The sequence below is a fragment of the Chenopodium album genome, chromosome 3, assembly GCF_948465745.1.
Source record: "Chenopodium album chromosome 3, dcCheAlbu1.1, whole genome shotgun sequence".
NCBI lineage: Eukaryota > Viridiplantae > Streptophyta > Magnoliopsida > Caryophyllales > Amaranthaceae > Chenopodium > Chenopodium album.
In genome coordinates this window covers 41,189,416-41,214,242 of record NC_137836.1, presented here as the reverse complement: position 1 = coordinate 41,214,242, position 24,827 = coordinate 41,189,416, and the positions used below count along the sequence as shown (strand labels likewise).

Genomic DNA, 24,827 nt, shown 5'->3' with positions numbered 1-24,827 from the left:
TGACTTAGTGTTAATCTAATTTTTACTTCTTTGATAGTCGTATCATTGGAAATATAAACTGTTTTTGTATCTTCAATCATTGCTGTTTTATTTTCGTGTTCCTCCATTGCTTTTATTATTTCTTTGTCATTTTTATCATTAGCAAAGCAATATTGATCAGGGTTAGGGGAATGACACGCATCGTAAGCAAAGGTATTCATTTTATTGAATTCATTGGTCATTACATCAAGGAGGGCAAGGTCAACTGCGACCTTGCCGGAATTATTTGGGACAGAAAGAGAAGACTCAACAAGAGACTCAGGACTGGACTCTATTGCGGAAAGAGGGTCGGCCTCAGATCCTAAAGACTTGTCTACAGACTTAGACTCAAACTCGGACTCGGACCCAGACGACTCAGATTCATGAAACATAGGACCTTCGCCAGCGGTTATTTCCAACTTCTCTCCACTTGGCGTGGTGATCTTCACCATCTTGCGCCATCCCTTTGAAATATTATCAGCCTGAACGACTGACTCAGAGGGGTCAAAATCCTTGCTCGATATGACAGCTTGAATGAGCTCGGAATCATCATTGCAGACAGGCTTGGATTCATTCTTTTCTAGTCCAAAAAGAAGATTAATATTCATATCATCAGAGTTTGGACTAGTGGGTTTCTCAGTTGTGAAGAGTTCATCGCCTTCGTTGACGAAATCACAAACAAGGAACATCTCAAACCCTGGCTCACGCCTCCCATCGCGGACGAAAGGCTCGGGGAATTCATAGCATGGGAAGTCTTCCCCTTCTTTGATATACTGGCCATTGAGAGTGAATGGATATGGGGACATGGCCATTTCCGTCTTCATGATTCGAGCATTATTGCGAGCCTTCATTTTCATAAGAGCTTGTTTCACATCTTCCTTTGTTGGCTTGAATCCCAAGCCAAAGGTGTCTTTCTTAAGTGCACCAGGATGGCCCCAAAGTTCAGCCATTTTCTTTTTGAGTCCGAGGGTCATTCCAGGGAAATGCCCTTGCTTCTTCGTAATGACATTAACATTGGTATTTGAATAAGGATCAAAGTCGAGATGACACTTCTCCTCTTCTTCGATCATGAGAACATCATCGAGCGAAAACCCCCCAGAGATCTTCATCTTCTTCGTCATGTTCGACATGGACGATGGGAGTATCGATAACTTGAATGCGCATGGGGGAGGCATCAATGGTAATTGGAACCCCTCCAACTATGGCTTTCAATTTCTAGTGCAACGACGATGGGATCGCCTTTAGCTCATGAAGCCAAGAACGTCCTAACAACAGATTGAAAGAAGCCTTAATGTCCACCACCTGGAACTTGGTGCGACGTTCAATGGCTCCAATAGTTATGTTTAGCATGATAGTACCCACGGCTTGACGGCGAGTATTATCATAAGCATGAATCCCTTGAGTAGAGGGAGTCAATTCTTCATTTTTTATGCCCAACTGAAAGGAATGGTGTCCTTCGAACAAGTGTATTATTCTGATAGCGGGTTTAGAATTATTAGAAAGCTAATATATTCAGCAAGGTCAAGTGATCGGAATGCCTGGGTGGAGGCCGCTTCCGATCAGTAATATTAATATAATTAATATTACAGCTTAATCTTGACTGATCCCTTCGGGTCACACCCAAGCAAAATATACGAACTGACTCGACGAATTAATTAAGAAGAAATTAATTCGTCGCCCGAGTGTTAAACATTTAGACGTCGGAAATTCGAGCTTGGAGCGTCGAAACCGAGCGTCGGAGAATCTCAAATGTCGAGCCAAAATTTAGGATTTGGCGAGACGGGAAAATGCATCAAGTAACAAGTAAAATCCTAGCAACGCAAAAGGCTAGGAATGCATGCCCAATAGGATCATGCCACGTGGCAACACACATGGCAAAACGCCACGTGGCAACACACATGGCAAAACGCCATGTGGCAGCACACGTGGCCGCCACGTTGGCAGCCGCCACATTGGCAACTGATGAGTGACATTTATGTCACTCTTAGGGAGTAGTTTTAGAGTCATTTTCGTGTTTATTTTATCTTATTTTCCCTTTCTTTCTCTTGTTTTCTTTTTAATAAAGTTTCTTGTTTATTCGGTAATTTTGGAGCGTTTTAGTTTATTTTCTTTATTTTATTAGCTTTAGTTTATTTTCGTATTTTATTTTACTTTATTTGCTTGTATAGTTTTTGTTTATTTTTATTAGTTTAGTTTTATGTCTCTTATTTTCTATTTTTATTTTATTTATTTCTATTTTATTTATTTTATTTTATTTGTCGTGGTTTTGTTTTATTTCGTCCTCTGTTTATTTTCATTTTATTTTATTTTATTCTTTGTCCCAATTCTCTCCTCAATCTTGCTCGTGTTTGTAGGTGTGTTCGGGTTGACGCTCAATTTCCATGTTCAAATCAATTTCGAAGTCCGAGGTTCGAGGCACAAATTTTGAGCCAAGCAAACTGTGTTGTGCTACCTTGTTGCTGCCCCTTAACCTTCACCACACCCCTCTTTATCCTTCACCACACAACACCACCTCACCTCCCCTGCTGCTCCCTGCTTTCCACTCACAAATCACGCACAACCGCAACACACACCAACACCCAGCCACCGCACTTCACCCAACAAAACCATCACGCAACTCCACCACTCACAGCCACCAATTCACCAATAACAACAGCTGCCACGCAATCCCTGCTCCAATTCGCAGCCTGCAACCCCGCAAAAACCAGCAACAACAACCACCATCAACCATCAATTCCACTCACCCTCACAACACCAACACCACCAATCAGAACACCCCTCACAGCTGCCGCAACAACCATACCCCAAACCAACCCGCAATTGCAACACCAATTTAACCCCTGAACGCAACTCCCCTGCTGCCTCCACAATACACCACCATTCAACCAACCTAACCAACCCGCAACCCCAACTGCAGCAGCAACAGCAGCCGCACCTCAACCACGACGCCTACCACCACCGCAATAAACCTCTTTTAGCCACCCAAAACGGCAGCCCTTCACCACACCTGACCCGCAACTACTCAAACCACCAATCAAGCATTTCGGCCCTCAATTAAGCAAAACTCAGATTAAAATTTGATTTTTAATCAAGTTCGAGCATACCGTTTGTGGTTCGGTCGAAGTTCGAGTCAGAGACTTTGTGGGTTTCGTTAATCGAAGAGGAGTGGTCGAACATACCCATGGTTCGACCGAACCAACCCCGTAGTTTGGCCGCACCAACCCACGGTTCGACCGAACCGCTTCACGAGACTCGCGCATGGTTTTTAAAGAGGGTCGAACGGCCACGATTTGATGATGATAGCTGATGAACGGTGGTGATGGTGGTGCGTTTCAATGGAGATAGAGCAGCCATGAATTGGGGAGAGGGGAAAATCGGGTAGCTGATGTTTTAGGGGGTTTTGATTTTCTTTTTTTCTTTTTCTTTTTTTCTTTTTCTTTTATTTTTATTTTCCTTTCCTTTTCCTTTTCTTATTTCTTTTCTCTTTTGTTTTCTTTTCATTTTATTTGATTTTCTTTTTATTTCCTTTTCTTTCTTTATTTTATTTCCTTCTTTTATTTCTCCTTTATTTTTCCTAGTTTTATTAGCTTAGTATAAATACCCAATTTTGGGGTAATTAAAAAGGGAGAATGGAATAACTATCTCTTCTTCTCTCTAATTAGTTTTAGGTTAGGTTAGGATTAGTCTTCTTTGGTAGAGAGAGAAAGTGAGGTTTTCTTCATTAATGAACTTGGATTTTGAAGAAGGAGCTTGTTTAATCCTTTGTAGACCTTCATCTTCAATTAATGAGCAATTTCTTATTCTCTCTCCTCTATTTTTATTTGTTTATTTTGATTATTATTTTAGTTGTTGGTATTTCTTGTTGATCATGTTGATTCTTGATTATTTGTTGATTAATCTTGTTATTATCATGATTAGTGAGTAATTTCCCCATTAAGGGGATGGTTGTGGTGTAGTTGGACCTTGAGAATGTTCTAGGGTTTAGAATTGATTTATTTGTGATTAAAGTCTTTATATGCTTGATATTCTTTAATCTTCTTACAAGTGCACATTGTTGGTTGATTAAAGGTGAATCTTTGCTAACAAGAAACGGAAGTTGACTTAGTTAAGGTTCATTACTATCGATTGTTATTTAATAGTACCTCCTAGTATATGGTTCTAATGTGGAAACATAGAGGCTATGTTAGGAGAAGCCAATTGACCCCGGAAGGCGGCTAGATTGGATTCTTAATTTCGATATTCGAGCATGTTTAGTTCATAATTAATTCAATTTCTATGCCTTTGTTTATGTTCAAGTGAATGTTATACCTAAACCATTTCCCTTAATGTTTTATTTCTTGTTTTAGCATTTTTAGACTTTAGTTTGTTTATCCCCTATTCCGGACTAGCTTAATTGTTGATAACATTTGGTGGTGTTTATCGTTCTCTGTGGTTCGACCCCTATGCTTGCCTTATACTCGTATTAGGTTTGTTTAGGTTGTATAAATTGTATTTGATCTAGGGATAGACAATTGACGACGCGTTTATTACCTTGTCAGCAACCGCCACATTGGCAGCCACCTAGTGGCAGCCACCAAGTGGCAGCGTGCCACGTTGGCAGCGTGCCACGTGGCAGCGCCATGGTGGCGGCGCGCCACGGTGGCGACACATGTGGCAATGACCGTGGACCCGGGTTGATGGGTCATGGACACGGGCCAAAATAAAATGGGCCAACCGAACCCAACTTGGGGCTCAAGGTTGGGTGACACATGGTTAGTTCACATTGCATGTGAAATGCCTTGGGGACCAAGTGAAAAAGTGGTCCACACCTAACCATGTGACACTTGTTACTTGTTCCTTTGTTTATTTAACTAAGGGTTGAATTCACCAATCTTTCCATGTGGGATCTTTTTGTGAAAAGTCCCACATTGAAAGATGAGTGAAATTCACAAGGCATACTTCCTTATAAATAGTCATGGCATGGCTTGAGAATTCTTTGCTTGAGTGGGAGTTAGAAAGAGCATTCCATATTTTTGGGAAAACTCTTAAACTCTAATAACACTCGGGTTTTGGCCGGACCTTGCTAACTCCAAGGTAGAGGACCTTAAAGTCGTGTTCGTCCTTTGTGGGTGGATACCGTTGGAGGCACAACGCTTGCGGTGCTCGAAGCTTTCAAGTAAGAGCCCGTTTTTGTAAGGGCGAAGCTTGCTTCGAGGGTAAGATTCGTTCTTCCTTTCTTGTGATTATTTATTTATGCTTTATGGTTTTATTAATTGCGAGTGGTTCCTTGGGTCGGGGTTGTTTCCGCGGTGAGTCGGACTCACCAAACCCCAACAGCTGGGTGTCATTTTATCTCTTGGGAGACTTGGGTTAAATCAAATTTTACAATTTTAATTGGTTATTCTCAACAAGGTTACCTAAAGAGTTTAGAATCTTGAAGCAAAGGGTAATAATTAAACATGTGATGATTAATTATTCAACTAAGAGTTACAAGAGTTGTAATCAGTAAAGAGTTTACTCACCTTGAAAATGTAATGGTTGATGGTAGGGACAAAGTTCGGTAAATTATTGCACAAATAAAGGGTCTTGGAATCACTTAAAATTTAATTGAGATCAATTAATATTGAATAAAGTGCTTTTAAAGTTACCAATTTAGTTCGTTTATGGTACTTTAATTATTAAAAATTAAGGGAAATTCTACATGGTGGCCTCCTACTTTTAACTTTTCTACGTGGAAGACGATTTTTTTTCGATTCTCTTAAGTGACATCCAAATGTTTTTAATTTACAATTAGTGGCCTAATTGTCTTTAAATGGGCTAACCAGCTCCTAAATGGTTCATTTTTTTACTAAATAATCTACCCCTGGTTTAATTCATCCCCTCCTTTTTTTATCAGTTTCCCGCCTAACATCAAATCCTCCTTTATATAATCTTTCCCTCTTCCAATGCATTTTTAGGGTTTCATTTGCAATTTCAATCGAAAAAAAAGCTCTGCAATTGCACTTGGGTAAGGATGAATTTTTTAGGACTACCTTCAAGGAAGAGGGGCACATCTAATGGAAGTTTCAATTGGGTAAGGATGAAGCTTTGCAATTGCAACCCTCCCAAAAACGCTGAGGTTAGGTTTTCTAATTCCTTGAGCAATCCTAAGAAGCCATACTACAAATGCAGGGAAAAAATCAAAGTTTGCGGGTTTTTTAACTGGGTTACTGAAGATGATGTAAGTTATTATGATGCTTTACCAAATTCAGAGATTGCTGCAATACACAACATGGTGGAAGACTTTTCTGTTGGGTTTAAGAGGGTTATGAAAGTTGCTATTTTCATATTATTAATTTGTGTTTTTGTTTACATGAAATGATGTACTCGGGGAAATGAAGGAAAGGGGTAGTAGCAAGTAGGTGAATCCTAAATTGTATGGGTTTTATTAATGAAGTTACGTAATTCCTCTAAGTATAAATAAAATTTGGGATTGGAAATTTATTTGTCTATTACATTTAATGGATGTTTATTTATGTTTTAATTTGTGTATGTTAATTTAGTCAATAATAATATAATGGAGTATGTTACAAAACAGATTGAATAGCAGAAATAAACTTATAATAATATCTGGTTCATCAGCTGCCATTTTTCTCTATCTAGATGGCCTATCAATGCCTCTTGTCATTTGTGGTAGGTGGTAGTATTGTAGGCATATCAATCTCTGGCCAGTGATCAGGGTTAGGTACAGAATGAATAGAGTTGGCATAAGCTTGCTTATATGTGTTGGACTGAGAACCATGTACTGCAGAAGTTGTAAGGGTTCAATCCTGCAGCTACTATTGCTCTAAATGCATGTTTGCAAGGGAAACCTGAAATTTTCTATAAACTACAAATACAAGTTTTTTTGTTAAGTGATACAGGAAGAATAGACTTCCCATCCCTCACTTCATATTCACCCTCCTTAGATTGATAAGCTTTGCAACTTCTTGATTTAAAGGTCAACACCCTTATTCCCTTTACTATATTTGGGCAAGGTTCATCCTCATTCCAGCTGTTGCACTTTTGTCTTCTTGTTGAAAGCCTCACCATACACATTCTTCTTATAGTTATTCAAGCATGGTATGCTAGGTTAGCAACATTATAGACAATTTCAATCAACATTAAAGTAAGTTACAAACCAACAGTTATACCTTACAAAAGTGTTAATACAGGCCTACATCTATCCACACCCAATTCAATGTGGAATTGAAACTCTCCACAAAGTTGGTTTTGTTTTCATCATTGCATATCTAGGGATCAAATTTGTTTCTTGTCCACCTTAACTGGTTCCCCAAATCAGCCAACCATTTACAAGCCTTAGGATTTACTACCTTAATCCTATCCATGGCCTTTTTAAATGTGAAAGGAGATGTAGCACTACTGGCTAACCAGAAGAGTGAATGCATCAGAGGACCAAGAAAGGATCCTTTCCAATTTGCTGCTAAGTGTTTGCAACAATATCTCCTGTCCAACTCAAGCCATATCTCAGTCAGTGCAGGATTTATTCCCTGCATACAAATACACAAACATAAGATTAGCTATTAGTTGCAATAAATTAACATCTAAGGATCAAATACCAGATCAAGCTTACTTTTTGTCTGTCTGAAATGATACACCAGCCATTACCCCTCCCAGAATCAGACATAATCTTTTTCAAGTGGCAAAAGAAAAACTTCCATGTGTTAGCATTTCCCTTGGGAGCTATAGCCCAAGCAAAGGGAAACAATTCATTGTTTCCATCTACTTCCACATCAGACTGAAGAACCCCACAAAAATGACCTTTTAAGTGGGCTCCATTAACCCCCAACAAACTCCTACATCCTGCAATAACACCATCTATGGCAGCCTTGAATGAGATAAATATTGTTGAAAAGGTGAGGGTTGGATTACGTGGATTCAACTGCTTCCATACACAGTGTGCCTCAAATCCTGGGTTGGTTGCTTTCACCATTTCACATTATTTTGGCAAATGCCCAAAGGAAGTATCATGCCCACCATTTAGCTCCCTCAAAGTCATCCATCTCATCTTATAAAGAGTACTTGTTGCCATATGTACACCATATCTACTAAATAAGAGCTCATTAAGTGTCTTTCCTAAGATGTCATTATTAGCCCTTATGTCATCCATTAGTTTTTCTGCAGCCCATTTGACAATCACCAAGGGATTTCTATCATCCAATCCTCTACAAGTATGCTCACAGTTAGTGTAGGGAATATTTCTAGCGTTATCCCTAGCTTGAACCCCACTGTGATCATACACTAAAGTACGGTGGCGTCCAAAGGGAAAAAAGATAGAGCAAAAGAGTCGCCAACAAGTTTTAGGAACTTGTAAACCGTTCACAAGGTGAAGGTTACACCCCTTAACGATCCAGGAGATCGTCAACTCCAATAGGCCTGGAACCATGACTGGTAGTTCGAGGATGAAGGTACAAATCCACCCTAAAAGAGATTGAACCTGCCCTAATAATAGGCCTCTACTTTATTCAGCTCGTATTTATGTGCGCTTTTCTGACTAACATGCAATCATTAGGTTTACCCTAAACCTGTTTAATCTATGTTGGTTGAATTTAATGCACAAATAAATCTATTATTGGTGATAACTTGAATTATTATCAAATTAACCCTAAACAAGATTATTGATTATCTTATTAAGCGTGATTGCAAGTACAAATTCCCTTTAAACATGCATAAAAGGTGTGATTAAGCAATAACAATAAATAATTTAACAAGAAACATAATAATAACAATAATAATCATAACAATCATTATCATAAAAATAATCATCATCATGTTAAATCATAACAATAATAGCAAGATCCTAGGCATGATACCAACAAGATTAATAACAAACCCTAGCATGTCACTAAACAATAAAAATCAAAGTTTTAACCCTAACATGATACTAACATGAATATTAGGAAGAAAATAGGAAGCATCGCAGGAATCATAATTATCATATTTGATATTAGAAATTATAGTTGTTACCCTAAACATGACACTAGGAAGATCAAAACACCCTAACATGACGCTAGGAATCATAATAACAACCTAGATATGATTTCTATATCATAATAACAATGAAACCATTAAAGCACTTACTTGGATGCCTCGTATCTCTTTCGAATAAAAAAATACACGCATTAGTAACTTCAAGGAAAATAATAAAACAAACCATTAAATTAAATAATTGAAAGAGAGAATTAAGAAAGTTTAGACTAGATTTGGGACCAAACCCTCAGAAATCAAACCTTTCACGTCTAGGGTGAAGGCAACTTCGAACAATGCTAGTTGTGTCTAGTGCTAATGTATGAGGAATTGTGTTTGTAAAAGGCTAGGTTTAGAAAGAGAGAGAGAATCAAGAAATTCTTGATGAGAGTTGGTGGAAATTGATTATTGTTGAGAATTGATGATTGAAAATAGAATTTTAAGAGGCTATTTATATAGAAATTGGTCGGATGGATAAAAAAACGAATCAGAGTTTTAACGAGAATAAAACACGATTAGCGCCAGACGCTGGTAATTAGCACCAGGCGCTGAAAATTAGCGCCAGGCGCCAAGCCTTAGCGCAAGGCGCTAATGCTTGTCATCAGGCGCTAATAATCAGTTTCATGCATTTTTGTTTTTATCATATCTTTTGATTCAAAAGTCCAAATAAATCATATAATATGTCGTTGGAAATCTCTTGAAATTTAATTTCCAACCCAATTTGAATCAGATTAAAATCTTTTGTAGATTAAAAGATATGGCCGAAAAAGTGGAAGGGTGTTAGTTTTGGATAGAGTTTCATATTCCATTCATATCTTTTTTGTTATAACTCGGATTTAATATTATAATATGTCATTGGAAAGATAATATCCAACCATATAAAATTTGGATAAAGATTATGAGGCACGAAAATAAAATCTGAATATATTCCATTTCGTACAAAACAAGGATTCTAAAAAGGACTAGTTTTATTCAATTTCAAACTCTTTGAAATATAATTATCAATCCTAACTCCATTAGGATTTCAAAGAAAATTCTAAAATATTCTAGAAGACTATAATCAATCCTAATAGCTTTAGGAATGATAATTAATAATAGGCCCTCCCCTAGATCATTGGACCGCATATAAAAACAAAATCGGGCCTAGTTTAATATTTTGTCCATAACTTCCTCATTATTCATCGGAATTAGGCTTATAATATATTGTTGGAAAGGTCTTTTCAAACCCCATCCAATTACACCATTACTGGACCCATATCATGGACCAAACTAAACTGGAATGCACGTTTTTCAAAATAAGGTAAGAAAAGAAATATTTTCGAAAACAGAAAGAAGATACATTTTAATAAAAACATCCTCATCAATAGACTTTTCACAGTTTCTCTTTGTTCGATAATCAAATGAGATGAAAGGTATTCATCACTGGGTTTGGTTTTGGGGAGACACATTTGGGTGTCTACAGAAGCCCCCACTTTGACTGAGTTTGGAGAAACACAAGTTTCAAAAACAAAAGTCAAAGTATCGATAGGGACGGAGACTGAATCAAAATGTTATGCGATCCTAAATCATTCTTGTAACGCCGATACCTACAAAACTAGCGTTAGTTAATTAAACAGATAAAAGAGTTAAGAAACGCGTATCTTGCACCGTCGAACACACGTCTCTGAAGGTAACCGATTTGTTGCTACATTTGTCGTTGTGATAACCTTCCACAATCTATGGAACACCATCTTGTTGTTTTGATGTTCACTTGTCCCTGAACAATAGAGCTTTTTTGGATATGTTCACGCTTCTCTGAACAAATAGCTTCTTTTTAATATGTCCACGCGTCTCTGAACAAAGAGATTTTGAATGAAATGTCCACGCGTCTCTAAACAAAAGATCTTTTGAATGATATGTCCACGCTTCTCTAAATAAAGAGCTTTGGTGATATGTCCACGCGTCTCTGATCAATAGAGCTTTTGAATGAAATGTCCACGCGTCTCTGAACAAAAGAGCTTTGATGATTGTAGACACCCAAATGTGTCTCCCCAAAACCAAACCCAGTGATGAATACTATTCATGTCATTTGATTATTGAACAAAGCAAAAGTGTGAAAAGTCTAGTGATGAAGATGTTTTTATTAAAATATCTCTTCTTTCTGTATTTGAAAATATTTCTTTTCTTACCTTATTTATGAAAAACGTGCATTCTAGTTTAGTTTGGTCATTGATAAGGGTTCAAAAATGATGTAGTTGGATAGGGCTTGAAAATTGAAAAGACCTTTCCAACGATATATTATAAGCCCAATTCCGATGAATAATGAGGAAGTTATGGCCAAAATACTAAACTGGGCTCGATTTGGTTTTTATATGCGACCCAATGATCTAGAGGAGGGCCTATTATTAATTATCATTCCTAAATCTATTAGGATTGATTATAGTCTTCTAGAATACTCTAGAAGGTTCTCTTAAATCCTAATAGAGTTAGGATTGATAATTATGTTTTAAAGAGTTTGAAATTGAATAAAACTACTCCTTTTAAGAATCCTTATTTTGTACGAAGTGGAATATATTCAGATTTTATTTTTGTGCCTCATAATCTTTATCAAAATTTTATATGTGTGGATAGATCTTGAAATTATCTTTCCAATGATATATTATAATATTAAATCCGAGATATAACGAAAAAGATATGAATGAGATACAAAACTCTATCCAAAACTGACATCCTTCCACTATTTCGGCCATATATTTTTATCTACAAAAGATCTTAATCTGATTCTAATTGGTTTGTGAAGTAGACTTCAAGATCTTTCCAACGACATATTATATACTTTATTTGGACTTCTGGATCAAAAGATATGATAAAAACAAAACGCGTGAAACTGATTATTAGCGCCTGACGCCAAGCATTAGCGCATGGCGCTAACCTTCAGCGCCTGGCGCTAATGTCCAGCGTCTGGCGCTAATCGTGTTTTATTCTCGTCAAAACTTTGATTCGTTTTTTTATCCATCCGACTGATTTTCTATATAAATAGCCTCTTAAAATTCTGTTTTCAATCATCAATTTTCATCAATTCTTAACAATAATCAATTTCCATCAACTCTCATCAAGAATTTCTTGGTTCTCTCTCCCTCTTTCTAGCCTAGCCCTTTTACAAACACAATTCCTCATACATTAGCACTAGACACACCTAGCATTGTTCGAAGTTGCCTTCGCCTTAGACATGAAAGGTTTTAATTCTGAGGGTTTGGTCCCAAACCTCTATTTCAATTATTTAATTTAATTGTTTTGTTTATATTTTCCTTGAAGTTACTAACGTGTGTATTTTTTTATTAGAAAGAGGTACGAGGCATCCAAGTAAGTGCTGTAATTGTTTAATTGATATTATGATATAGAGATCATGTTTAGGTTGTTATTTTGATTCCTAGTATCATGTTAGGATGTTTTTTCTTAATTTGATGTTTAGGGTGACAACAATAAGTTCCTAGTATCATGTTTAGGATAAAGAATATAATGTTAATTATGATTTCTATGATGCATTTTATTGTCTTTCCTAATAGTATCATGTTAGGGCTATATATTTGATCTTTATTGTTTTGTGACATGCTAGGGTTTGGTATTAATCTTGTTAGTATCATGCCTAGGATCTTGCTATTATTATGCTTAAACATGATTATAATAATAATGATTATTATTTTTATTATTATTATGTTGCTTGATATATATATTTATTGTTATTGCTTGATCACACCTTTTATGCATGTTTAAAGGGAATTTTGTACTTGTAATCATGCTTAATAAGATAATTAATAATCTTGTTTAGGGTTAATTATATTATAATTCAAGTGATCGCCAATAATAGATTTATTTGTGCATTAATATTCAACCAACATAGATTAAACAGGTTTAGGTTAACCCTATTGACACTACTAAAATTCGGCTAAATTGCGACCGTTTTTCTACGACCGTCTGAAAAACGGTCGCAAAATATGAAATTTGCGACCGTTTTTTATGCGGTCGCAATATTACGACTGCTTTGACAACGGTCGTAAATTTGCGACCGTTTTCAGCTTTTAAGACGGTCTCTAGGATGTTTTAACAATTAAAAATATTTCTAAATTAAAATAAATCGTTTGCGAGCGTCAAAGACGGTCGTAAATGTCATAATCTGCGACCGTCCAAGAGACGGTCGTAAATGTCATAATCTTGTCAAAGGCGGTCGTAAATGTCATAATCTGCGACTGTTTAAGAGACGGTCGTAAATGTCATAATCTGCGACCGTCAAAGGCGGTCGTAAATGTCATAATCTGCGACCGTTTAAGAGACGGTCGTAAATGTTCTAATCTGCGACCGTCAAAGACGGTCGTAAAATTCATAATCTGCGACCGTCAAAGAGACGGTCGTAAATGTCATAATTTGCGACCGTCAAGACGGTCGTAAAAAGCTTTTTTTTTAATTAAAAAATATTCGGGTATAAATACTCACCCATCTCACCTCAACCCTAATTTACTAACCCTAACAGCCGCCCCTCATTTTCACGCCTCTCTCCTCTCATTTTCTCTTCATTTTCTCTCTCCTCTCATTTTCACGCCTCTCTCCTCTTTTCTCTTCTTCTTTCCCTGACCTTTCCCCTTCTCTTTCCTCTTTTCCCTGATCTATTTCCTCTTCTTCTTCTGCTCCTCCCTCCGTTTAGGCAATAAAGAATCCTTATTCAACGAGAAACAAACGAATTATGGTGTTAATGGTCAAATTCGACCATAAAAATTCCAGATCTGGAGTTTTGTGGTCGAATTCAACCATATGAAACACTAGAGGAAAAAATATTGACAAAGGTGGGTTTAATTTATGTTTGTTTTCGATTTATGAGGGTTTTATTTCATTTTTGTTGGAATTTTTGTTCGAATTTGTTGGTTTAATTGTTGTGGGTTTATTTTTTTTGGGTATAATTATTGGGTTTAATTTTTGGGCGATTTTTTTGTTTGATTTTTGTTAATATTACAAAGTATGTTTGATTTTTGTTTCGAATTTTGGGTTGATTATTGTTAATTTTATTTCGGGTTTGATTTTTTTGTTGATTTTGGTTTGATAATTGTTTTATTTCCGACTTTGTGGTTTATTACTTTTATTAATTCGAATTTCCATGTGTTATTCATTCGAATTTTGCTGTTTTTTTTTTTATTTTTCCGTTAAATTTTTGTTTGGATTTTTTTTTCTGGGTTTGATTTTATTCGTGTTTGGGTTAATTTTTGTTGGTTTGTTTGGTTTTTGTTATTTTTGGGTTCCATTTTCGTTCATTTCAATTTGGTTAATTTTGTTTGATTTTTATGTTTGAATATTTCGTTCTTTTATGTTTGATTTTGTTTAATTTCAATTTGGTTTTTTTTTTGGGTTTGATTTTATCTATGTTTTGGGTTGATTTTTGCTGGGTTTTTTTTTTGTTTCATTTTTGTGGTGGCTGGTTGGGATTGTCGAGGTGATTGGGTGGTGTTTTTGAGGTGTTTGGTTGGTGGGTAAAGGTGTTTGGTTGGTGGGTAAAGGTGGTTGGCTGGGAATAGGCAGTGGTGGAGTTGGCTTGGGTGGTGGTGGGGGGCGTGGTTGTGAAGAGCAGGGATGGGGATGAATTTTTTTTTTTTTTTGTTTTTTTTTTTTTTAATTTTAGCGACGGCTAAAAGCGGTCGCTAATTTCCAAAATTGCGACCGCTGCTTTTACCGGTCGCAATTGTTTATTTACGACCGTTTTCCTTGCGGTCGTTGAAATTAATAAAAACGGTCGCAATAAATCTGTGACCGTCAAACAGTCGTAATGATTTTTTTTTGCGACCAAGTAAATAACGACCACCCCTTTACGACCGTTTTTGCTATTTTCTGCGACCGTTAGAGGCGGTCGCAAAAACCTTAATTTTTAGTAGTGTGATTGCATGTTAGTCAGAAAGCGCACATGAACACTATCAGAATAAAGTAGAGGTCTATTATTAGGGCAGGTTCAATCTCTTTTAGGTTGGATTTGTAACTTCATCCCCGAACTACCAGTCATGATTCCAGACCTATTGGAGTTTACGATCTCCTGGATCGTTAAGGGGTGTAACCTTCACCCTGTGAACGGTTTACAAGTTCCTAAAACTTGTTGGCGACTCTTTTGCTCTATCTTCTTTCCCTTTGGATGCCACCATGCTTAAATGTATGATCATAGTGGGGTTCAAGCTAGGGATAATTCTTAAAATATTCCCTACAATGATATGTCCACGCGTCTCTGGACAAAAGAGCTTGAAAGAAACTTGAATGTTTGTTGCGATAATATTCCGAAGAAAACTTCTGAAGACCAACGCTTGTCGATCTTTAAAGCTTTCTTAAACTTTGCTTCCGCTATGCCAGTACGTCGGCGCTTTTGCTACTTGTGAACCATTATGTCGGTGCCTCTGCTGTTTATGAACCAGTATGTCGGTGCTTCTGAATCAGTATGTCGGTGTCTTCTAAACCAGTATGTCGGTGTTTTGAATTGTATGAACCATTATGTTGGTGCCTTTGCTGAGCCAATGCTTAGGAGCTTTAAGCTAAGTGAGACGATCATTCATCAGGTCGATCACTTATTGAGATTGTAATCAAATCGACTACTCAATCATGTCAAATTGCTTAGAGGGGCTAACTGGCGTACAAAGAACCCAAAATTGCTCTTCTGAGAGGCTTCGAGCTCTGTCGCTGTTGAACTATCTCTGGCGCCAAGAATTGGCTCTGTCACCAGACACTGGGATCTAGCGCCAGGCGCTGAAATCTGTTTCCAGACGCTAGATGTTGTCGTCTGACGCTGGAGTAGGGTCTTCCCTATTCTTCTCTTGCTGCCGCTGGGATGCACCTATATTTATCTTTGACTATAGGACTTTGCTAATCTCTTTAATTTTTTTTAGGGTTGACATAAGGTTTAATGTCGCTTGACTCATTGACTTAACACGACTCAAGGTATAAACTTGACTCGCTGTTATTGACTCGAGGTTGACTTGACTCGACTCGAAGTGTTAGACACATGTGTTAGACTCAAATCAAGGTGATATGACATGACATGACTCAATGTGTACATGACTCGTGTGTTCATTGTAATGTGATCGTGCGACTCGAAAATGCAAAAAAGCAAAAATTTTCCGTCATTTTTGTGGAGGGTACCGACTTTCTCCCGAAAAAGAAAGACGCGAAAAAAGAATCGAAGTTTTCGAATGCATGTTAAATGAGCTTAGTCAAATGTTGTTTGATACTATCTCTCAAGGTGCAAGGATTAATCCATCCTAGGCTATCTCAATGGTTGACTTAATGATGAAAGTATTTGGGTAACTTAGGCACAGAGGCTAAGCACTTCATACTTCGTGATACAATGACAATTATGATTGATGAGTGATGTTGATATGACAAGGCATGCTTCAACGTTGTGTTAAGATTCCATGACAAAGAGTTCCTAAGGGAAGGTATATTTGGTCATGTATCTGTGATGTGTGTGAAAGTGATTCTAAAGTTAGGCCGCAAGGGCTACGTGTGTGGAAAAAGATATTATTTCAAGAAAAGTCAAATGATGGTGACTCTTAGGTTAGGTAAGCTAATGATGTAGGGATCAAGCCCCCAAGTCTAGCCCTAATAAGATAGGGATGAGCATTGGAGATCCCTTGATATGATCATGATGTGTGAATGTGAATGAATGCATGTTTATTACGGTCGCACCTCGAAGTGAGGTTGCCTTCGTATCCGTTATGAATCAGGCCAAACGTAGCTCTAGCCGAACCTCGCACAAGTGTGTGTATACCTCAAAAAGGTCTTTTTAAGGGTTGTAACGTGGTTAGGCTAAAGGTTATAGAAGAAAGGGATAAAGACTCAAGACCCTCGATAAGCCCTTAAGGTGTGCAACCTTGCTTTTGAATCTTTATATTTTTATGCTTGAGGCTTTTAACTCTTTTTTAGCTATATTTTCTCTTTTGCTTTAGCATCTATTTTATTTTTATAAGTGTGGGCAATCCCGATCATGCGCTCTATCACTCACTTGGCATTCAGGTTTCTCAGGCATGGTACCGAGCACTCGATAAGAGACGCAATCTGAGACGTGTTCATATCAAAGACATGTTCATGTCAAAGACATTGGAACACTTTCCCTTTTTTACACTTTATTTATTTATTTTTATTTATTGCTATTTTAATCTTTTGAAGTCACTCAAGCTTTTTAAATTGCATAAGTTGCACACCATCCCATCCCAAGGTTAGGTAGATATGGGTTGAAAAAATGAAAGGTCTATCGTTAAACGAGGCTCAAAGTGGTTTGTCAAAAAAGGATTGTAAATTTGAAGGGTGAAAGGTGATATGATGTGGCTACAAGGGGTGCCTCAAATCTTGATATACCTTGTGCTTAATTCGACATGGATTTATTTATTTTTTTATTTTTTTAATGCAATGAAATGATCATATGTAAGAGAATAAATGCTCATTTTATTAAAGGAAAATAAATAATGACCCTACAAAATTAATCTAAGGGAAAAGAAAGAATCTACAAAAAATAATCTAAGGGAAGAGAAAGGTGCCTATGCTAGACTTATTGGGGAAAGGAAAAATTGAAAAAGAAATAGAAAAAGAGGTCATGAAATCTTGTCGTTGAACCTCGCCTCTTGTCTTGTGTTGTTTGCTTTATCATCATTCGCTCTTCTTGTTAAGGGGAGGCATGGGAAGCTTGTTATTATCAATCAAATGTTGGATAGCCTCCTTTAGCTTCTAGCAGCTCTCAGTAGCATGACCCCTACCTTGATGGTACTTGCAGTGTTCATTTGGATTCCAACTAGGCAATCTCTTTTCAGGTGTGGGATCTTGAATAGGTCCAATGGGAGTAATGAGTCCCTTAACATGGAGTCGGTCGAAGGCAGTATCATAGCTCATCCCAATGGGGGTGAAGTCTTTCCTTAGTTGCTTCTTAAGTCCTTGGTTATCCATGGTTAAAACTTCACTGAGATCAAAGGTACTAACATTGTTACTAGAGTGGGCGTTTTCGGAAGAAGAAGGATTGTCGTTCTTCTTTCCTTTCCAGCCACCGTGGTTACTATTGTTAGTAGCTTTTTGCTTTGCGAGCTGTCTTCAATCTCGATTCCGATGTCATAAACGGCCTTGAAAGTATTCAAGTTGTGTTGATATTTTAAGTGCTTTGAATACTTTTCTTGTAAGTTCTTGATAAACATCCTCACAGACTCTTTTTTGGTGGGCACCTCAATCATCTTAGCGGAAGTTTCCCTCCGCTTAATGAAGAAGAAGTAAAGCCTTCATTCTCTTTTTGTCTTAGCACCTCGAGCTGTCTATAATCGGTTTCGACTTGAATATTACACTTATATCTATTAATGAAAGCGTTTACAATAGCATCCCAAGTAGAGGTTTTCTCTTTGTCAAGGGAGAAGAACCATTGTTGGCAAATGGTTTCAAGAGATAAAGAAAGTGGAATGCTAAATACCGCCGTCCATTTTTATCATCACCGCCATCATTTGAAGCAAGTTGACAATTTTACCATTAGTAAACCCTAACCTAATTTTCACCCTTATTTTTTCACCCTTATTTTTTCACTCTAAAGTTAATAATTTTTTTTATCTCAATCATCCACCTTTACCACACAACCTCCACAAACAACCAAAAGCAGGGCCACTTTAGGCAGCAGCTGCGGCGGTGGCGCTAATTGCGGTGGTGGAGGCGGCGCGGATTCAAGTACCGGCGGCAGCGGCGGCAGAATGGGTGGCAAGGAGGTGTGTTTCGAGTTTCTGAATTTTTTTTTCTGTTTCGTTTTTTTTTATTTAATGAAATGCAGGTAACCAGCAGCGAAATCCGGTTACCGCTGCTAGCAACCGGCGACCAAATCCGGTTACCGGTGCTGGTAATCGGATTTGGACTCCGGTTACCAGCAGCGGTAACCGGATTTCGCCGCCGGTTACCTGCAGCGTTGAAACTTTGCGGCATTGTAATGTGCTGCTGGTAACCGGATTTGCCCTCCGGTAACCGCTGTTCACCGGATTTGACCACCGGTTGTCACGGTGACCGGATTTGGCTTTCGATTCGGTTACCAGGTTTTAAAATTTAATTTTTTTTGAATTTTGTTTTTAAAAAAACGTTATTATTATTTTTTTTAATTATGCTTATATTTTTATTCATTTGTAATTAATTATTATTAGTAATGTCCCTCAAAAAAATGAATTATTTTTAGTAATGTTAATTTTAATGGTAGTAATTCTGTCAAAATAAAATAAAATAAAATAATTGTTGTTGTTGTTGTTTTTTGTTGTTGTTGTTGTTGTTGTTGTTATTATTATTATTATTATTATTATTATTATTATTATTATTATTGGTTGTAAATTTTTAGTTAATTTGGTTATGATAGTTGGCTAGACTCAAATGACGTTCGATCGTATTGATGGGTCGGGTGAGCGACATACTAATTCTCGTGTAGTGACTGCTTCGGCTAGAAGACAAAGGTCATATGTTGCTATAGCCGAGGAAGCATGTGTTGAAGATGATTTTAAGGAGGGACGACAGGGGGAGGATATGGAGGAGGAGTGGCACGAGGACCAAATTACGGCTTTGATGGGTGATGATGGGAGTTCCAGACATGTTCGACGTCGGCGAGGTAGAGAGCAAGGCCAGGTGTCATCTGGGGCTACTTTGAGGAGAGGTGCTGATGGTAGATTTCAAAGTACAGGAGCTGTTGCTCCCCAGACTCGTAGACCTCGTAGTGGCCAAGCATCGACTGATACTATGTGGCTTGTTTAGGGTGAAATGCCTGGTGGTCCCAAGGATGGTAGTGTCATTCCTAGATACGCAGGTCACATCGCCACACAGATTTGGATGGGGAGTGGTGCCAGAGATCGTCAGATTTTGAGGTGTCATCCTAGAACTCAGTGGTGCCTAAATTTGCAGGAGATGTACAAAAATATGACAAACGATGTGCGTAGCCGAGTAGATAGTACTGGTTTGAGTAGACTAGCTCACATCATGCATCACCACATTGATTGGGCCCTGATTTCAGCATTTGTAGAGCGCTGGCAGCCAGATACAAACACTTTTCACTTTCCTTTCGGCGAGATGACTATTATGCTCCATGATGTCCAGTACATACTTGGGTTACCTATGGAGGGTGCTCCTATTTTGGAGCGTAGCGATGTTGCGTCTTTGAGGGTTGACTTTCAGAACTTTTGGGGGGTAGGAGCAGCAACTCTTGTTGCCAAGCCAGGTGCTATTTGGGATAATGGGGGGATATCATGTCAGGCCATACATGAGAGGTGCCTGGCAGAGGGGAGACGTTGATATCCAGGTGCAGGGTTACTTGATGTTAGTTCTTGGCAACACTCTCTTTGTCGATAAGAGTGGTAGTCATATTATTCCTTCTTGCATCTTAGAGGTGAAGAAGGAGGATGCTCGACTTTCTCATTTATCATGGGGTTCAGCTACCCTTGCTTATCTGTATCGGCAGTTAGGCATTGCCTCGCGGATAGATTGCAAACAAATTGCCGGGTGTTTGACGTTGCTACAGTCTTGGATTTACGAGTATTTTCCCGCATTTCAACCTATTCAGGGCTGCTTAGCCGTAGCACCGACTGATGGTTGGGCCGCCATGTGGGACAGACAGGCACTAGATAGGGACTACCATCGTGTAGTTTCTTTTCGTAGACGTCTTGATCAGATGGCAGATCGTGAGGTATATTTGGCGAAATGTATTTATTGAAAATTATTGTTTTCACCCTTACTAATTATTAACGTGGTGTCATTGTTTTGTTGGAATTGGTTGTAGGTTAATTGGAGGCCCTACACGTTGACTCCAGCTCATTTGGTCCCGAGTACTACTTACTTGGGTTGTATACAGTATCGAGACATTGTTGAGCCATACCACCTTGACACAGTTGTGTGACAACTTGGATATGTTCAGCAGATTCCTCATCCCATTCTTAGACCTGATTATGCTTACCGGACAGGGTATGAGACGCGGAGTTACGTGGTTAGCTCCGCAAGTGCACCTCAGTTCTAGGACAGATTTCACTCTGGGTCTTATTATATACCCTTATCGGATTATTTGTCGTTGCTGGACGAGGAACCTACTTGTTCTGATGATTACTTGGAATGGTTCTACATGTACTCACATCCATGTCTTATGAGTACTGATGAAGTGCTTCGCCCACCACCTCGACCCGATAGGACAAACGTGGATTACGTAAGTTTATTTAAGTATTTAATTTCATTTATTTAATTTTTATTAATTAATTTCATTACCTTCGTTTATTCAATTATCTTAATTAAATTTGACTCAATTAAATTTTTAATTTCATTTGTGTAGTGGGTGCAAAGATTCATGTCTCCATTGCGCAAGTTCATAGCTGAGCAGGGAGGCAACATCACCCCCACGGTGATCGAGGCGCAGGAAGCAATCATGGAGTGGAATGCCATGTTAGAAGATTGATATGTTTTATTATATTATTAGATTTGGTTTTAGTATTCTAAGTGTTATTAGATTTGGTGGTTTGATATAATTTTAAGAGTTTTAATATTCTAAGTGTTATTAGATTTGAAGCAAACAATTATTAGATTCAATGTCATGTTTTAAATGTTATTATAATAGTATTTCGAACTAAGTAGTAGGAAAACAATACATATCCTATTAACATCATTCACTACCAGATAGATTTTGCCATGTAGCACGCCTATCTTGATATCGGTCTTCCCAACCTATAACGGTATCATCACGTATACGGAACCAAGGAGTAGCAATAGGAGGAACCGGGAAATTATCTTCGAACTCCAATCGCACGAAATGCCACCCTAATGATAGTATGCAAAACTCCCTATACGGACCAATGGCAGTTGATGGAGCAGTCCAAGGTAGTACATTGAGGCATGGGTAGACACTACGACCGTCCCTACCAATACCAAAACACATAACAGCGACATTATAAAAGTTGGCAACCGGAAACAAGTCATCAATAGCAATCATCCAATGGTCCATGCCGCATCTCCCTCCAGTCCATGTGATACGGTGTATTGCTCCATCTAACTCTCCAGCAGTGTATACTTGAGAATAAATGTCGCGGCGAGCAGCAACCTCATTTGCAATCGAACATCGAGCTAACATCCATCACTACTACATTTTTTATCAAATGCAACGGTAAAAAAAGAGCTAACACAACGGCCCTTTTGTTACCGTTGCATTAGACAATCCTAATGCAACGGCTTATGCTTCAATACTTCATAGATGGAGCTACTACAACGGTTTTAATAAGCCGTTGCATTAGGTCTGCTAATACAACAGCAGATTGGGCTATTGAAACGGTAGTAATTTGAAATTTGAGAAGCGCCCAAATTTTAATAATTCACGATTATCGTTTTCCAAAGTTTAAAGCCCTCCACGCGTTTTTAAACCAAAAAAAAATGAAAAATAAACATATTAAATTCCTTTCATTTCTAATCACTGTGCACGAGAGGTATATTCACCTTCTGCTCCAATACAGAGAAATAGCTGAGGAAGAGAGAGAATCGAATTAAAGCTTATAATTTGCTTTATAAAAAAACCCAATCACTCCCTTTTAGAAATTATTACCAATGGATGCTCCAATTTCAACAAATAAACTTATATTTCAATTGGAAGGTGAGGAATACTCAAGCTATGGCGAACGGCGGCACACTCGGGCTACGACGAACGACGAAACTGAAGCCCTAGTAAACGACAATGTCCGTTCATCGGGCCTTAGTGTAAGTCAATCCTTTAATTTTTTTTCGTTTAAATGATGTAATTGGGTCCTAATTTTGATTCGTCGATCGATCCCTAAATTTATGTAATTAGGGTTTTGATTTTTCTCACACGTTTGTTGAATTCGCCTATAAGAGTGACAATATGTTCTTAATCTCTCGACCTTATCGCTCTCTCTCCATGAAAGCTGCTGAAAATGGCTATATAATCTGTACTGTTGTTGCTGAGCTTCAATTGTTACTGAACATTGTCGGTCATATTCGTAGAATTGATTTAATCGCAAGTTGTAGGTATGAATATTGAAATAATTGAATTTATTCTAACATAAAATGTTAAAAATTGCTCTATTTAATTGTTAAATGCTATAATTTTCTCAAAAATTTATGAAAGACAGTAAGGATAGTTTTCCCCTTATTTGATTGTTCCTTTGGGCAGTTGTATGGAGATTCTATTGATTCATGTTTGGGTGTCAATGTTGCAAGATCTGAGGTAAGTTATTAATTTAACTGAACTAATATTGTTTGCTGATTAGTTTTCTTGGGATTTGGTTTATTAATTAATTGTTCCATTAAAGTGGGTTTTAGAGGTGTGGTTTAGTTAGCCATTTGTTTTGATCGGACATAGCAAATGAACAACACAGTACTTTAGCTCTACTTATAGATTAATTGCAGCTAGAGTAAACACTTAGCTAGTAAATACCATTCTTTTATGAAGTGGTTCTTTAGCAAATTGATTGAATAAGGAGGGTCCATGAGACTGTACACAAAGTATGATACATGTATTGAAGAAGACCTCTTTGCTTTAGTTATCTATCTACTTAAACAGTGATTATTGGCCTTAATTTGCAAGCTATTTAGGGGGACCCTGAAGAATGTATGAGTACGTGATTCCTTTAGAGAGTTAGTTGTATAATTTTACATTCATCCATATATATAATAACACCCGAGGCCTGTCATTTTTATTTAAGTTGTATGCCAAGATCTTCTGGCAGGGTTATCATGTGCAAATATCAATCCTGGTCCTTTTGAGCCTATTGTTTTCCACAAGCTTCTGTAGTGGCAATCAAAAGACTGTAGAGTTCATTGGAGTTAGTGAATGTGCTAATTGTCAGCAGAGCAATATCAAGCACAACCATGTTTTTGAAGGTAAAATAAACGAGTTGTCTTTGTATTTTAGGCTTCTTTGATTTCTGGTACTGATATGATCACGATTTACATATGCAGGGCTTAAAGTTACAATTGATTTGTATTATAATGCTAATGATGTCCCTGCTACATAATAGGGTTGATGTAATGTACCTGCTATTAGTGCTATATATTGCAGCCGATGTCCCTGATGTTGGTGATGTTGCTTTATGGAAGACGATGGCCACTCTCTACGACTTCAAAACTTGGTTTTTCCATATTGCGGTCCAAACAATTGCTGAAAATTTTGTTAGGGCGATAAAATGATTTTGGCTTTTTTTTCTTTTTAGTTTAACTAGTGATAATTTAATTTTGTAATTTTAGTATTTTACTTGTATATAACAATGTACAAACTTTCAATTTATAATAATAATATTCTGATTTATTTTTTTTTTTTTGAAATTTCTTATTTAATTGTTATTATTATTATTATTATTATTATTATTATTATTATTATTATTATTATTATTATTATTATTATTATTATTATGGCATAGGGAACCGTGGCATTAGGTATAGGAAAACGTGGCATTAGGTATTATAGCTAATGCCACGGCTATAATGTTGTCATTGCATCAAGTATTGATCTAACGCGACGGATCATTAATACCGTGGCAATAGGCGTTATATGTCGTTGCATTAGACCTACTGCAACTCCAACAGATGTCACGGTACATGTCGTGGCATTAGGCCTAATGCAACGGATTTTGACGCCTAATTCAACGAATTTAGGGGTTGCAATAGATTAAAAATGTAGTAGTGCATTCATTCTGGTTACCTATGAAGAAATCGGCAACACATCAAAATCCGCAGTTTCCATCACCAAGCGGATCACTCCACCCTTGTAAGAACGGAAGCATGAAGGCTGGAATTTTGTCCAAATATGCAAATTCCTCAAAGTTCAAATCATTCCCTACAAGTTAGGA

At 37.5% G+C, this 24,827-nt stretch overlaps 1 protein-coding gene across 6 annotated transcripts; it reads left to right on the top strand.

Annotated features, from left to right (window-relative positions):
• The first annotated feature begins 22,417 nt into the window (after positions 1–22,417).
• Positions 22,418–24,468, top strand: LOC145613438 (uncharacterized). 6 transcript variants are annotated; one of them, XR_014106955.1, is made up of 4 exons: positions 22,418–22,719; positions 23,153–23,206; positions 23,774–23,862; positions 23,941–24,468. XR_014106955.1 is itself a non-coding variant. In XM_081668563.1 (4 exons), exons 1-4 carry the CDS (start codon positions 22,697–22,699, stop codon positions 24,166–24,168), a joined length of 294 nt encoding a protein of 97 aa, XP_081524689.1. In that variant the 5' UTR covers positions 22,418–22,696; the 3' UTR covers positions 24,169–24,468. The 6 variants fall into 6 exon arrangements, 5 of the variants coding, with proteins under 5 accessions (XP_081524689.1, XP_081524683.1, XP_081524698.1 ...); XM_081668563.1 differs by having other exon boundaries at positions 24,041–24,468; XM_081668557.1 differs by having other exon boundaries at positions 23,765–23,862; positions 24,041–24,468.
• The last annotated feature ends 359 nt before the right edge of the window (positions 24,469–24,827 follow it).

Excerpts from the sequence above, each read along its gene's own strand:
- LOC145613438 (XM_081668543.1), top strand. The coding sequence starts at position 22,570 with ATGGATGCTCCAATTTCAACAAATAAACTTATATTTCAATTGGAAGGT. Across the intron at positions 22,720-23,152 it reads TCCGTTCATCGGGCCTTAGT|TTGTATGGAGATTCTATTGA; the intron begins GTAAGTCAATCC and ends TCCTTTGGGCAG. Across the intron at positions 23,863-23,940 it reads GCACAACCATGTTTTTGAAG|GGCTTAAAGTTACAATTGAT; the intron begins GTAAAATAAACG and ends TTACATATGCAG.